General features: G+C 42.9%; 1 protein-coding gene across 2 annotated transcripts in view; it reads right to left on the minus strand.

Annotated features, from left to right (window-relative positions):
* Window positions 1–15,581, minus strand: part of ccm2l (CCM2 like scaffold protein) — an 83,173-nt gene that overhangs the window by 55,029 nt on the left and 12,563 nt on the right. The window contains exon 2 of one of the 2 annotated variants that reach the window (XM_063041330.1): window positions 12,826–12,999. The exons of the other annotated variant lie outside the window; for it this stretch is intronic. Coding sequence (XP_062897400.1) covers window positions 12,826–12,999 — 174 coding nt within the window. The remainder of the gene's footprint in view (window positions 1–12,825; window positions 13,000–15,581) is intronic. 2 annotated transcript variants of the gene reach the window in all.

Genomic DNA, 15,581 nt, shown 5'->3' on the forward strand with positions numbered 1-15,581 from the left:
TCCTTCTCCCTTGTAGTAACTGCACTCACTTCTCCTTGCTGGCACACTGCTAAGGTTTTCCACAGTACAGACTGATGCAAAATATTCATTTAATTCATCTGCTATCTCCAACCTAATTTTCTAGTGGTCCTATATCTGCTCCTAACTCCCTTTTATTTTATTTTTTTAAACACGTACTTGAAAAAGCTTTTACTATCCACTTTGATATTATTTGCTAGCTTGCTTTCATATTTCATCTCTTCCCTCCTAATGACTCCTTCAGTTGCTCTCTGTAGGTTTTTAAAAGCATCCCAATCCTCCATCTTCCTGCTAACTTTTGCTTTGTTGTATGCCCTCTCTTTTGCTTTTACATTAGCTTTGATTTCCCTTGTCAGTCACTGTTGTACTATTTTGCTATTTGAGTATTTCTTCATTTTTGGAATACTGTACCTTGCTCACTTTTCCCAGAAATACATGCGATTGCTGCACTGCTTATATCTCTGCCAGCATCTCCCTCCAATTTACTTTGGCCAACTCCTCTCTCATACCACTAATTTCCTTTACTGTACTGAAATACTGCTACATCAGTCTTGACTTTCTCCCTATCAGATTTCAGGTTGAAATCAATCACAATGTGATCACTGTCTCCTAATGGTTCTTTTACCTTAAGCTCCCTAAAACCAATCCAGTATAACTGATCCCCTAGTAGGCTCAATGACAAACTACCCTAAGAAACCATCTCATAGGCATTCAACAAATTCACTCTCTTGAGATCCATTACCAATCTGATTTTCCCAATCAACCTTCATGTTGAAATCTCCCATGACCATCATAACATTGCCCTTTTGACATGCCTTTTCTATTTCCTGTTGTAATCTGTGGTCAACATCTCAGCTACTGTTGGGAGCCCTGTACATAACTGCTATCAGTGTCCTTTTATCCTTGCAGTTTCTTAACTCAACCCACAAGGATTAAACACCTTCTGAACATATCTCACATTTTTTTTACTGATTTAATGCCATTCTTTACCAGCAGAGCCATGCCATCCCCTCTGCTGACCTTCCTATCCCTCTCAGACATTCATCTCCCCACTACAACCATCCCTCAGCCACAATCCAGTGATGCCCACAACATCATACCTGAGAATCAGTAATAGAGCAACAAGATCATCCACCTTATTTCTTATACTCCATGCATTGAGATATAACACTGAGTATTGTATTCGCTACCCTTTTGATTCTGCATCCATAATGCACTGATACTCACTCTCCTGGCTGCAATTTAGCCCTCTCTGACAGCCTGGCTGTACGCTATCTTTGCTATTTTACCATTTGTCCTATCCCAAGTCGCTTCACCCTACTATCTACACCCCCCCCCCGCTTGTGCCAAATTAGTTTAAACACCCCCCAACAGCTCTAACAAACCTGCCCACGAAAATATTGGTCCCCCTCAGGTTCAGGAGCAACCTGTCCCTTTGTATAGGTCATAGCTCCCCCAGAAGAGATCCCAATAATCCAAGAACCTGAAGCCCTGCCCCCTGGACCAGCCTCTCAGCCACGCATTTTATCTGCCAAATCATCCTGTTTCTTCCCTCACTGGCGTCTGGCACAGGGAACAATCCAGAGGTTACTACGCTGGAGGTCCGGCTTCTCAGCTTTCTGCCTGGCTCTCTAAATTCTCTCTTCAGGGCCCCTTTGTTTTCCCTTCCTATGTTATTGGTACAAATATGTACCAAGACATGTGGCTGTTCTCCCTCTCCCACCAAAATGCTGTGGATGTGATCAGAGACGTCCTTGACCCTGGCACCCGGGTGTCCTGTTCACATCCACAGAATCTCCTGACTGTCCCCTGGCTACGGAGACCCCTATCACTACTGCTCCCCTCTTCTCCCTCTTTCTCTTCTGCACCATGAACCCATGTTCCATGCCAGTAACCTAGTCTCTGTGGCATTCCGCAGGGAGGTCATCCCCTATAACAGTATCCAAAACAACAGTATCCAATTAACCTTTAGGGAATCCTGCACAAGGACTCCCAAGTTCCCTTGCACCTCAGATTTTTAAAATTTTCTCTTTATTTAGAAAATGGTCTACCATTTATTTCTTCTACCAAAGCGTATGACCATACACTTTACGACACTGCATTCCATCTGCCAATTCTTTGTCCATTCTCCTAACCTGTCTGTCTTTCTGTGGCCTCTCTACTTCCTCAAAACTACCTCCCCCTACACTTATCTTCATCTCGTCCACAAACTTTGCAACAGAGCAAAGAATTCCATCATCTGAGTCACTGACATATAGTATAAAAAGAAGTGGTCCCAACACAGATCCTTGTGGAACACCACTCGTCAATTTCAAACCAGAAAAGGCACCCTTTTTCCTATATTCTTTGCCTCCTTCCAATCAGCCATTGTTTTATCCATGCTACTGTCTTTCCTGTAATCCCAAGGGCTCTTAACTTGTTAAGCAGCCTTATGCATGGTACCTTGTCAAAGGCTTTCTGAAGATCCAAGTGCACAATATCAACTGGTTCTCCTTTGTCTTGCTTGTTATTTCTCAAAGAATTCTAACAGATTTGTCAGGCAAGATTTTCCCTTGAGGAAACCATGCTGACTATTCCCTACTTATCATGTGCCTCTAAGTACCTTGAAACTGCATCCTTAACAATCAACTTCAACATCTTCCCAACCACTGATGTCATACTAACTGGCCTATGATTTCCTTTCTTCTGCTTCTCTCCCTCCTTGAAGAGTGGAGTGACATTTGCAATTTTCCAGTCTTCTGGAACCATTCCAGAATCTAGTGATTCTTGAAAGATCATTACTAATGCCTCCATGATCTCTTCAGCCATCTCTTTCAGAAATCTGGGGTGTACACCATCTGGTCCTTGTGATTTATCTACCTTCAGAACTTCCAGTTTCCTAAGAACCTTCTCCCTACTTATAGTAACTTCACACATTTGACCCCTTACACGCTGGAGATTCCAGCATACTACTGGTGTGTTCCACAGTGAGGACTGATGCAAAACACTCATTCAGTTCATCCGCCATTTCCATGTCCCTATTACTACCTCTCCAGCACCATTTTCCACTGGTCCAATATCTAGTCTTACATCTCTTTTACACTTTATGTATCTGAAGAAACTTTTGGTATCCTCTTTAATATTATTGGCTAATTTTCTTTTGTATTCCATCTTTACCTTCTTAATAACTTTTTTAGTTGCCTTGTGTTGGTTTTTAAAAGCTTCTCAATCTCCTAACTTCCCACTAATTCTTGGTCTATTATATGACCTCTCCTTGAATTTATGTTGGCTTTGAATTCTCTTGATGGCCACAGCTGTGTCATCTTGCTTTTAGAATACTTCTTCCTTTTAGGAATTACTTCCAGAAACTTCAGCCATTGCTGATCTGCTGTCACCCCCACCAATGTTCTATCCCAATCAGTTTTGGGCAACTTTTCTCCCATGCCTCTGTAAATATCTTTACTTCACCATAATGCTTATACATCTGACTTTAGTTTCTCCTTCCCAAATTTCAGGGTGCATTTGATCATATGATGATCACTTTCCTCTTAAGGTTCTTGGAGCCTAAGGTATCTGATCAATTCTGGTTCAATTGTACAATGCCCAATCCAGAATAGCTGATCCCCTAAATGGGCTCAACCACAATCTGCTCTAAAAAGCCATCTCATAGGCATTTTAGAAATTCACCCTTTTGGGATCCAGCACCAACATGATTTTCCCAATCTATCTGCATATGGAAATCCCCCATGACTATTGTGACATTGCCCTTTTGGCATGAATTTTCTATCTCCCATTGTAATTAGTAGACCATATCCTTACTACTGTTTGAGTGTCTGTATATAACTCCCATCAGGATCTTTTTACTCTTGCAGTTCCTTAGCTCTATCCACAATGATTCAACTCCTTCCGACCCATGTCACTTCTTTCTAATGATTTCATTTAATTTTTTTTAACCAAAGCCTACCTGCCTGTCCTTTTGACACAATGTGTATACTTGAATGTGAATCTCCCAACTATAATCTTCCTTTAGCCATGATTAAGTGATGCCTACAACATCATACATGCCAATCTGTAACTGTGCTACAAGTTCACATACTTTATTCTGTATACCGGGTGAATTCAGATATGACACCTTCAGTCCTGTATTCACCCTTTTTGATTTCCAAAGGTTTCAAAGGTACATTTAATGTCAGAGAAATGTATACAATATACATCCTGAAATGCTTTTTCTTAGCAACCATCCAGGAAAACAGAAGAGTGCCCTCAAAGAATGAATGACAGTTAAATGCTAGAACCCCAAAGTCCCCTCCCAGCTCCCCTCCCTCCCGCGTGTAAACGGCAGCAAGCGACAATCCCCCCTCCCCCCACTGGCAAAAAAAGCATCGGTACCCACTACTGAGCACTCAAGCGTGAGCAAGGTGACAGCAAAGATACAGACTTGCAGTACCCCAAAGACTACATTGTTCACGCAGCATTCGACATACCACAGGCTCTCTCTCTCCCTAATAAGGGAAAAAGAGATGTCTTTGTTTCACAGCGAGAGGGGAGACATAACAAACAACTCGATGGTTTACAATGTTAGAAAGTTGCTTTTTACAAGCTCTGTGCTGAATGATCTTGGGTCTCTGGGTACACAGCCTGAGATTTTCCATCTCCCACAATACACCGGTTTTCTGCTCGGACACTGACCTCCAACCCCGTCTCCAGAGTCACAAAAACTCGGTCCTCTGTAGGAGAGCAGAGCTCTTAGGCTGAGCCTATTTTTACATTGCAACTCATCCTCTTGATTGCAATTTTGCCCTTTCATCATCATCGCCTTGCTGGGAGTCTCATAACACATTGCCTCTGTTTGTAAACCAACTACCTCATTCTGATCACTGTCACTCTGGTTCCCATCCCGCTGCCACACTAATTTAAACCCTCCCAAACAGCTCTGGCAAACCTGCCTGCAAGGATATTGGTCCCCCTTGGGTTCAGGTGTAACCAGTCCCTTTTGTACAGATTGTACTTTCCGCAGAAGAGATCCCAATGATCCATAAATCTGAACCCTTGCTTCTGCACTAGTTCCTCAGCCACACATTCACCTGCTAAATCATCCTATTCTTACCATCTCTGGTGTGTGGCAGGGGCAGAAATCCAGAGATTACTACCCTGAAGGTCCTGGTTTTCAGTTTTTTAACCTAGCTCCCTAAAATCTCTCTTCAGGACCTCCTCACCTTGTCTACCGAAGTCATTGGTGCCAATATGATCCAAGACTTCTGGCTGCTCATCCTCCCCCTTGAGAATGTCATAGACCTATAGAAACATAGAAAACCTACAGTACAATACAGGCCCTTCGGACCACAAGGTCGTGCCAAACATGTCCCTACCTTAAAATTACTAGGGTTACCCATAGCCCTCTATTTTTCTAAGCTCCATGTACCTATCCAATAGTTTCTTAAAAGACCCTATCATATTCACCTCCACCAACATTGCCGGCAGCCCATTCCACGCACTCACCACTCTCTGCATTAAAAAACTTACCCCTGACATCTCCTTTGTACCTACTCCCAAGCACCTTAAACCTGTGCCCTCTTGTGGCAGCCACTTCAGCCCTGGGAAAAAGCCTCTGACTATCCACACGATCAATGCCTCTCATCATCTTATACACCTCTATCCGGTCACCTCTCATCCTCCATCGCTCCAAGGAGAAAAGGCCGAGTTCACTCAACCTGTTTTCATAAGGCATGCTCCCCAATCCAGGCAACATCCTTGTAAATCTCCTCTGCACCCTTTCTATGGCTTCCACATCCTTCCTATAGTGAGGCAACTAGAACTGAGCAGTCGGCACAACATTGTGAGCCGAAGGGCCTGTAATGTGCTATAAATTTCTATGTTCTATGAATCTCCTATCAACACTGCAGTCCTCTTCATCTCTCTGCTTTTCTGAGCCACAGCACCAGACTCAGTGTCAGGGACCTGGCCACTGTGGTCGTCCTTCTCAACAGTATCTAAAGTTGTATAAGCAGCACGCACAAAATGCTGGTGGAACGCAGCAGACCAGGCAGCATCTATAGGAAGAGGTACAGTCAATGTTTCAGGCTGAGACCCTTTGTCAGGACAGTGTTGCTTGAATTTCCAGCATTTGCAGATTTCCTCACGCTAAAGTTGTATACTTATTATTGAGGGGAACTGCCACAGGTGTACTAGTTGTGCATTTCCCTTCTTTCTCTTGACAGTCACCCAGTTACCTTTCTCCTGCAGCCTTTGGGTTACTAACTCTCTGTAGCTCCTATCTATCCACTCCTCATTCTTTCGCATGTGTACTAACTTCTACTTTGAAAAAGGCACACTCGACAACTTCATGCCTAAGAAACAACTTTATCTGGAACATCAAAACCGTTATGTATATACAGAGGCTTTCACAACCCGTACGGCATAGCAGGGACACTATACACAAAGCCCACCGGAAGTAAAAGAACGGAAGTAAAACCCCCTATTATCCTAATTAGTATTAACTTACTTTTAATAATGCTCACATTACAACACTTCTTCCCCTTTAAAATCCAACATCCCCAAATGTAAAAACTAGGAAATGAAAACAGTGGTGTTATAACTTGGGTACCCCTGCAAACTTGTACTAGTATCTCAGCAACAGTTTATCAATACAAAACATTTGGAAAATGTGACAGATTCAACATTCAATCTAACAGCAACAAAAAAAGAACTGTCCTGTCAAAGATTCAGTCTGTCAGGAGGTTTACGAGTGCGCTGTGATCTGCGCACTACCCCCGGTGACCCAGCAGGCACTGCTAGTGAGGGTGTTTTGGGTGGATCTGGTTTTGGGGGCATGAGAGGGGTCTGTGTGTCTGCGTGAGAATGTCCATCCTCTTCAGGGGACCCCAACCCCTCTGCCAGTGACTTGCCCTCAGGCAAAGTCACTGGTGGACATGCTTCCACTGTAGTCTGTCTCACAAATGGAAACTCAATGGAATGGTCTGCCTCTGAGCCGGTATCATGACGCAGGCGCACATGGTCCTGATGCCTGAGGAAAACACGCCCAGTCAGTCAGCTTAACAACATAGGAGATGGGACCACTCTGCTTAAGAATAACCCCAGGCAGCCATTGCTGATTGTTTCTCACATAAACATTGTCATCCGGTTTTAACTGTCTCTCTCGTGCATGTTGATCATGTCCCTCCTTCTGCTTTTCCTGCTTTCTTTCCACTTTTGCCTTCATGTCCGGGCACAACAGGTCCAATCTTGACTTGGGCCTACGTCCCTTCAGCATCTTTGCTGCAGTGCGGGCAGTCGTAGTCTGTGGCGTGAGGCGGTATTTAAACAGGAAACGTGAAAGCTGCATGCTAAGAGAGTCCCCTGTCATCGGCTTCAGGCTTTCCTTCACTGTCTGAACAGCCCGCTCAGCCAACCATTGGAGGCTGGGTGGAAAGGGGCCGTCCGAATGTGATGAATGCCATTCTGCTGCATGAACTCACGGAACAGCTCACTGGTGAACGTTGGGCCATTATCAGTGACCAGAGTGTCAGGCAACCGTGGACTTGCCTGAGCTTGTCTATGGTTGAGAGGGCTGTGATGTTGCTCATGATGTGAGCTTCGATCCATTTAAAATGCGCATCTACCATTACAAGAATCATCTGCCCCATAAAAGGGCCAGCAAAGTCCAAATATAGCCTAGACCAGGGGTGGTCTGGCCACTCTCATGGATGCAAAGGAGCTGGTGGTGGCATATTCTGATTAGTCTGACATTGCGTACATGATTTTACCTTGTACTCCAGATGCTGATTCATTCCTGGCTACCAAACAAAGGATCTTGCAAGGCTTTTCATTCGAGACACTCCTGGGTGAGTCCCATAAATTTCCTCCACAATCTGTGAGTAGCCCACGCCCCCCAGAAAATGCAGCCATCCTGCAGACTGAGTTCTGTCTTGCGTTTGGCATAAGGCCTCAGTTCCTCTCCTTCCATGACTCTGGGCCAACCTTGTAAAAGAAAAAAGTCTTGACTTGGGACAGGACTGGATCCCTCTCTGTCCACTGCTTGATCTGAGTTGCCTTTACAGGTGTCTCTGACAGCCTCTCCTATAAAAACACAGTCTCTGGAGGCACATATGTAGTAACAGGTATCTCAGGTAAAGGTAGTTGACTCAGTGCATCGGCGTTTGCATTATCCCCACCCGCTCTGTACACTATAGTGTACCGGTAGGCTGACAATGTAAGAGCCCAACGCCGTATCCTGGCTGAGGCTAGCGGTGGGATGCATCTAGTCTCACTGAACAGGCTCATCAGTGGTTTATGGTCCGTATAAATTGTAAGTACACGTCCATAAAGGTACTGATGAAAGTGTTTGATCGCAAAAGCAATGGCCAGACCTTCTTTGTCTAGCTGTGAATAACCCTTCTCAGCAGCTGTCAGGGTACGTGAAGCAGAACCAGCAGGCCTCTCCGAGAGGTCCTCCATTACATGTAGGAGAACTGCCCCAACTCCACAGAGCGAGGCATTGCATGCAAGGGTGATCTCCTTGTCTGGGTCATAGTGAACAAGCAGCTTCGCTGAGTGGAGGAGTTCTTTCACTTCCTTGAATGCTTTCTCCTGCTCTTCACCACATTACCACTTAGTGTCATTGTGAAGCAGCTTATACAGTGGGGTCAAAACCCTTGAGAGGTCAGGAAGAAACTTGCCATAATAATTCACCATGCCCAAAAATGATCTGAGTTCTGTGACGGTCTTAGGGCTTGGAGCCTCCGTAATAGCTCTCACTTTGTCTTCCACAGGGCAAAGCCCCTCAGCTGTGATCTTGTGTTCCAGGTAAGAAACACTCGATGCCAGGAACACAAATTTTCCGCGTTTCAACCATAGCCCTGCGTCTGAGAGCCTCTTCAGCACCCGTTCTAAATTAGCCAGATGCTCCACCTCTGTAGCTCCCATGATCAAAATATCATCAGGGCACACTGCTACATGCGGAATCCCCTGCAGCAAAGTGTCCATTGTCCTTTGGAAAATGGCAGGGCTGGACACCACTCCAAACACCAGGCGATTGTACTCGAATAATCCCTTGTGCGTATTAATTGTGACGTACTCCTTTGAATCCTCGTTGAGCAGTAGCTGTTGCTAGGTGTGGCTCATGTCCAGTTTTGTGAACAGCTTACCCCCTGACAGGGTCGCAGACAGGTTATCCACCCATGGCAATGGGTACTCCTCCAGCCTGGAGACCTGATTCACCGTAAGTTTATAATTCCCACATATCCTCACCGTTTTGTCTGCTTTCAAAACTGGAACAATGGGAGCCGCCCACCTTGAAAACTGGACGGGCTCAATAATACCCAGCCTCTGTAAATGTTCCAGCTCCTCTTTTACTTTGCCTTTCATGGCATAGGGCACCGAACTGGGCTTAAAAAGCATGGTGTAGCCTCAGGGTCGACATGGAGTTTCACTGTCACGCCCTTCAGTGTTCCCAGCTCGTCCCTGAAAACGTCACTGTACTGATGCAGAACGTCCTCCATCGTGTGTGCATACTTAATTTCATGCCAGTTTATCCGGATTTTGCGAAGCCAGTTGCGACCCAAAAGACTAGGCCCTCTGCCGTTAGCTATCACTAGCCCGGCTTCAGCCTTCTGACCCCTGGCTGAAATGTCCACATATAACACCCCTAAATGAGGTATGGGCTGCCCTGTACAGGTCCTGAGTTTGAGCTTTGACGGTCTAATGGGAGGCAGGTTGGACCCCCTTGTCCTCCTGTAGGTCTCCTCACTAATGACCGATGCAGTAGCCCCTGAATCAATCTCAAACTTAATGTCCTTTCCCCTGACAGTGACTGTGGCAGAATATGGTTCAGGTGGTTCCTCATCTGTTTCCACTGCAAACATGTTGTAGGCACATGCTGCCTCTTCATCTGCTTCTTCTAGATGGTGTGTGGCTGCCTTAGCCTGTTGAGCTTTGCCCTGCCCAGGCTTAATCTTACCCTTGCAACTTCTGCACTTTTTAGCTAAGTGTCACTTTTTGCTACAAGCATGGCAGACAGCGTCTTTGAATTTGCAATCATTTGCATTGTGCGTCCCTCCACACCGGAAACATTCGGCCTGCTTTCCCTGTTTACCAGTCTCCCTCCTGACTTGCTGCACTGCTGCTGACTGTGAACCCCCACGTCCTTTCTGGATATCCTTGACATTATTAGCAGCCATCTCCATGCCTTGGGCAATCTCTAAGGCTTTCTTGAAAGTCAACGGTGGGGTTTCCCCTGACAGATGGCGTTGTATGCCGTCATTATTAATGCCGCATACCAATCAATCACGGAGCACGTCTTCCAACACCGCTCCGAAATCACAATGTTCCGACAGCTGCCGAAGCTGGGCCACAAAATCGGCCACAGACTGACCTGGCTTCCTGAAACAGCTGTGAAACTTACACCGTTGGACTATCACAGAAGGTTTTGGATTGTAGTGGTTCCCCAGGAGCTTGACCAGTTTGTCATATGGAATTTCCCCCCGTTTCCGTGGTGCGGCTAAGTTCCTTATTAGCTTGCAAGTCTTTGCCCCACACACACTCAGGAGAATAGAGCGTTTCTTAGCCTCCTCAGTAATTCCATTAGCACAGAAAAAGTGTCCCAACCTTTCCTCATACTCCGGCCAGTCCTCATTTCCTTCCAGAAATTCACTGATAGTTCCAAACATAGCCATCTGAAACGCAAAGCTCCCGTTTGAAAAATGTGCCGATACGTTCACAAAACCAGTTCACCTCATCACCAAAAATATGTAGTAACTTCTACTTTGAAAACTCGACAACTTCATGCCCAAGAAACAACTTTATCTCGAACTTCAGAACCGTTATGTATATACAGAGGCTTTCACAACCCGTACGGCATGGCAGGGACACTATATACAAAGCCCGCTGGAAGTAAAAGAACGGAAGTAAAACCCCCCATTATCCTAATTAGTAGCAACTTACTTTTAATAATGCTCACATTACACCAGTATGAGTCAAAGGTCATCAAGCTGCAGCTCCAGCTCCTTAATATGTTCTCCCGGGGGCTGCAGCTCAGTGCAGACGTGTTTATCTGGGAGGCTGGAGGCCTCCCAGACTTCCCACATCCCATACACAGTGTAGAACACTGTCTCTGGAGCTATTCTCTGTACACTACTATGCTCTAACAGATGAGGAATGAACAAATAAGAACAAAAAGGTTAAAACTTTCCAGAAACTTACCTTGCCCAAGCCTGATGAGCCAAAGCCACTCTAAACACAGGCTCACCTAAAAGAGTAGCCGCTCCACTTGCACTTGCATTATTTTTAATTTGCTCTTTCTAATGAAACCCTCTCGGTGATTGATTGTAGCCCAACTCCAAGAAACTGCTGTGAAACCCTGCCTTTTAAATCTTGATTTCAGACCTGATTGAAAACTCCCTCTCATTGATAAGTCACAGCCTAGCTGTTCGCTGTTCCCTGTTCCCTCTCTTGCAATAGTTTTGTGATGCTTGTATTCTAGGGATGATATTTTATGTGAAATTTGTGCAGTTAATCGATTGTTTTTATAAAAAATATAACTACATAATTATTAATTAAATTCCCCTCAGCAGTGGCGAATGCATCATGCTTCTGCATATACTATAATTTTAGAACAATTAAAAATTGATTATTTGCTAAAATATGGAAGGAAGTTTTAAGAATTGCAAACAATGTGCTTATTTTAAATCAATCAACACTTCAGATACTACAGGAATAGAAACTTCAGAGAACCGACACATGTAGAAGTCTACATGCAGGCACGGAATACATATTGTATTATCTATGAAGGAAAAAGTAGTAGAAGACCCATACTCAAAGTATGTCTGGGTCAAAGATCCTACTTCATTGCTATTGAGATTTCAAGCTCAGTTGAAATCTTCATTAATTTTTAAAATTTACTAATTAAAAATTTAAACAGCAACCTCCAGATTGACTAAATAACCATTTATATCTGTCCAACTCCATATGCTATAAATGCAACTGTTACCAAATAGCTGTGACATTGAAATAATTTTATTCTTCCCACTTCTACATCAATCAATTTGACTTAATTGTGTTACACCATTAGTGCACAATGCAATTTGCACACTGTTATACCATTAAAACCAGAAGCTACAAATGAAGCATTTTAACTTGATTAAAATGTTGTTTGTATTCTGATAAAGGCATACTATATAAAACTGTGACTAAAGGAGATGATGTATCTTTGTCAGGTGTCCATTATAGTCAGCAATTGTCCAAAAAATATTCCTGTACTCTGTATCTTCCAATAGAAAATTACACCACATAGAACAAATGTTTAATAATAAATCATGCTATGTACCAACTTACAATAACAAATCTCACTATGGACCACACCAATCAGTTCATTGTTGTAAACTTCCTCTTTTCAGAGGCAAAATCAAAGAAAACGTGTAGCGTTTGTATTGGTGCCTGAGCCAGTTCTCTATAAAAGATATTATTTTTATCTAATTCCCCTTATACATGTTGTCTTGTTTTAAAAATTATTTTTATACAACAGAGTCCATTCAAGCAACTATCACAGTTCCTCCCTACATGACAAGAGACAATTGTACAACTTACTAGCTATATATATTAGAGACTTAAGTTTTGCTTAGAATTATTAAGATAATAACACAGAAGGTGACCATTCAGCCCTTCACATACTGCCCAATGTTGTTCATCAGATAAATTGTCTGTTCTAATATCATATCAACTTTTTCTCATAATCTAGGTATGTTATTTTCAGTCCTAACAGTGCATTATTTACAGGATAACATACTCTATTTAGTATCTGATGAGAAGACAGAGAGAAATAAAGGGAGAACATACTTTGACCTCTTTCTCCAGATAATCATGCAGCAGAAGTTCAGGATCTATTAAATAATCCGGAGGGAAGAGTGGGATAGAATGCAATGGCCTCCTGTACACACTGCTTCTGTCCTGCTGCCTCCTATTCTTGTCAGCTCTGGGAAACACCAGCCTTTTGATCGGAGACACAAACCCCTGTTAATCACATGAAGAATGCAAATATTACAACTTTCAAACAGGCTGCTCTTATTACCTCTTTAAGTAGACTCTAGAGGAATGGTTTGCTCCATTTCAGAAAGAAAGGCAAAGCAGTCTTCCAGGCATTGCATCATAAAAGTTACAGAATGCTGTAGTCTGGGAAATTTGCCAAATAAACTAATCTCACTTTCCTGCTTCTTTTCATATCCTATAATTTTGGCCTTATTCAATCAGTTATCTGTCTTAAAAGAACTACTTTTCAAAACAACTGTAAATAACTTGTTTTTTTAAATATATTTTAAAGTATTAACATGTTACATTACTATAAAGTACTGAATATATTATAGCCTATGAACAAAACTATGACAGATGACATTAACAGTGACAATATAACATACTAAATCCGTTATAGAAACATAGAAAATAGGTGCAGGAGTAGGCCATTCGGCCCTTCGAGCCTGCACCGCCATTTATTATGATCATGGCTGATCATCCAACTCAGAACCCCGCCCCAGCCTTCCCTCCATACCCCCTGATCCCCGTAGCCACAAGGGCCATATCTAACTCCCTCTTAAATATAGCCAATGAACTGGCCTCAACTGTTTCCTGTGGCAGAGAATTCCACAGATTCACCACTCTCTGTGTGAAGAAGTTTTTCCTAATCTCGGTCCTAAAAGGCTTCCCCTTTATCCTCAAACTGTGACCCCTTGTTCTGGACTTCCCCAACATCGGGAACAATCTCCCTGCATCTAGCCTGTCCAATCCCTTTAGGATTTTATACGTTTCAATCAGATCCCCCCTCAATCTTCTAAATTCCAAGGAGTACAAGCCCAGTTCATCCAGTCTTTCTTCATATGAAAGTCCTGCCATCCCAGGAATCAATCTGGTGAACCTTCTTTGTACTCCCTCTATGGCAAGGATGTCTTTCCTCAGATTAGGGGACCAAAACTGCACACAATACTCCAGGTGTGGTCTCACCAAGGCCTGGTACAACTGCAGTAGTACCTCCCTGCTCCTGTACTCGAATCCTCTCGCTATAAATGCCAGCATACCATTCGCCTTTTTCACCGCCTGCTGTGCCTGCATGCCCACTTTCAATGACTGGTGTATAATGACACCCAGGTCTCGTTGCACCTCCCCTTTTCCTAATCAGCCATCATTCAGATAATAATCTGTTTTCCTATTTTTGCCACCAAAGTGGATAACTTCACATTTATCCACATTAAATTGCATCTGCCATGAATTTGCCCACTCACCCAACCTATCCAAGTCACTCTGCATCCTCTTAGCATCCTCCTCACAGCTAACACTGCCACCCAGCTTCGTGTCATCCACAAACTTGGAGATGCTGCATTTAATTCCCTCATCCAAGTCATTAATATATATTGTAAACAACTGGGGTCCCAGCACTGAGCCTTGCGGTACCCCACTAGTCACCGCCTGCCATTCTGAAAAGGTCCCATTTATTCCCACTCTTTGCTTCCTGTCTGCTAACCAATTCTCCATCCACATCAATACCTTACCCCCAATACCGTGTGCTCTAAGTTTGCACACTAATCTCCTGTGTGGGACCTTGTCAAAAGCCTTTTGAAAATCCAAATATACCACATCCACTGGTTCTCCCCTATCCACTCTACTAGTTACATCCTCAAAAAATTCTATGAGATTCATCAGACATGATTTTCCTTTCACAAATCCATGCTGACTTTGTCCGATAATTTCACCGCTTTCCAAATCTACTTGTTATTCTGCTTGTGAAATAACAGCACAACTATAATAACTATCAAAAAATGTCACACATTATCAGGTTAATCATTTCTTTCTTCCATTATCGGCCTTGGTAACATTACTTTTACGGTGAAATATTCATAACAATTGGAATAGATTTACATAACTTATTAAAACCACTATGTGAAAAGTACTTTGAATAACGATTAATTATTTTTGGTGAATATAATCAACTTAAAGGCATTATGAAAAAGAATATTTTCACGGCAGGTCACTAAAACTATACATTTATTGAGCTGCATTCCACATATAATTAGTTATGTTTGAAACATTGTTAGAGATATTAATCTGGATATAGGAAGGTCCAGTGAGTTGAATAAGTAAGTGTTGAATTGTTTAGGGAAAATACTTGTTAAGGCAATAAAAGAAACTTATGTTTTTGCAATAGGCCAGAAATTCTGAATTTTACAGGATTCCTGCTCAAACAATGTAGCAATTCCACTATACCACACTGAATTTTTGGGCTAGGTTTTCTGCTCAAATTCTGACCAGGGCTTAAACATACATCCTTCTATTACAAAGCAAGAGTGAGGCCAGCTGGCAAAGATGTGAAGAAATCAAAGTTTGGTTTGAAGGTATTTTTCTGAGTTGCTGCTTTTTATTTGTCATAAATAAAACTTGAAGTATTAACTCATGCATTTTAATAGATGCGTAACAAGTTATTAAAATATTTTCTTGGTGCTGAACAAGATTTTATTATAAATTTTTAGAAAACTGTAGTGACAGCAGAAGATAGAAACAATTATAAACACAAGAGATAAGACATCTGAAGGTACTTGAAAAGTTCCATC

The sequence above is a fragment of the Mobula hypostoma genome, chromosome 2 (assembly GCF_963921235.1).
Source record: "Mobula hypostoma chromosome 2, sMobHyp1.1, whole genome shotgun sequence".
NCBI lineage: Eukaryota > Metazoa > Chordata > Chondrichthyes > Myliobatiformes > Myliobatidae > Mobula > Mobula hypostoma.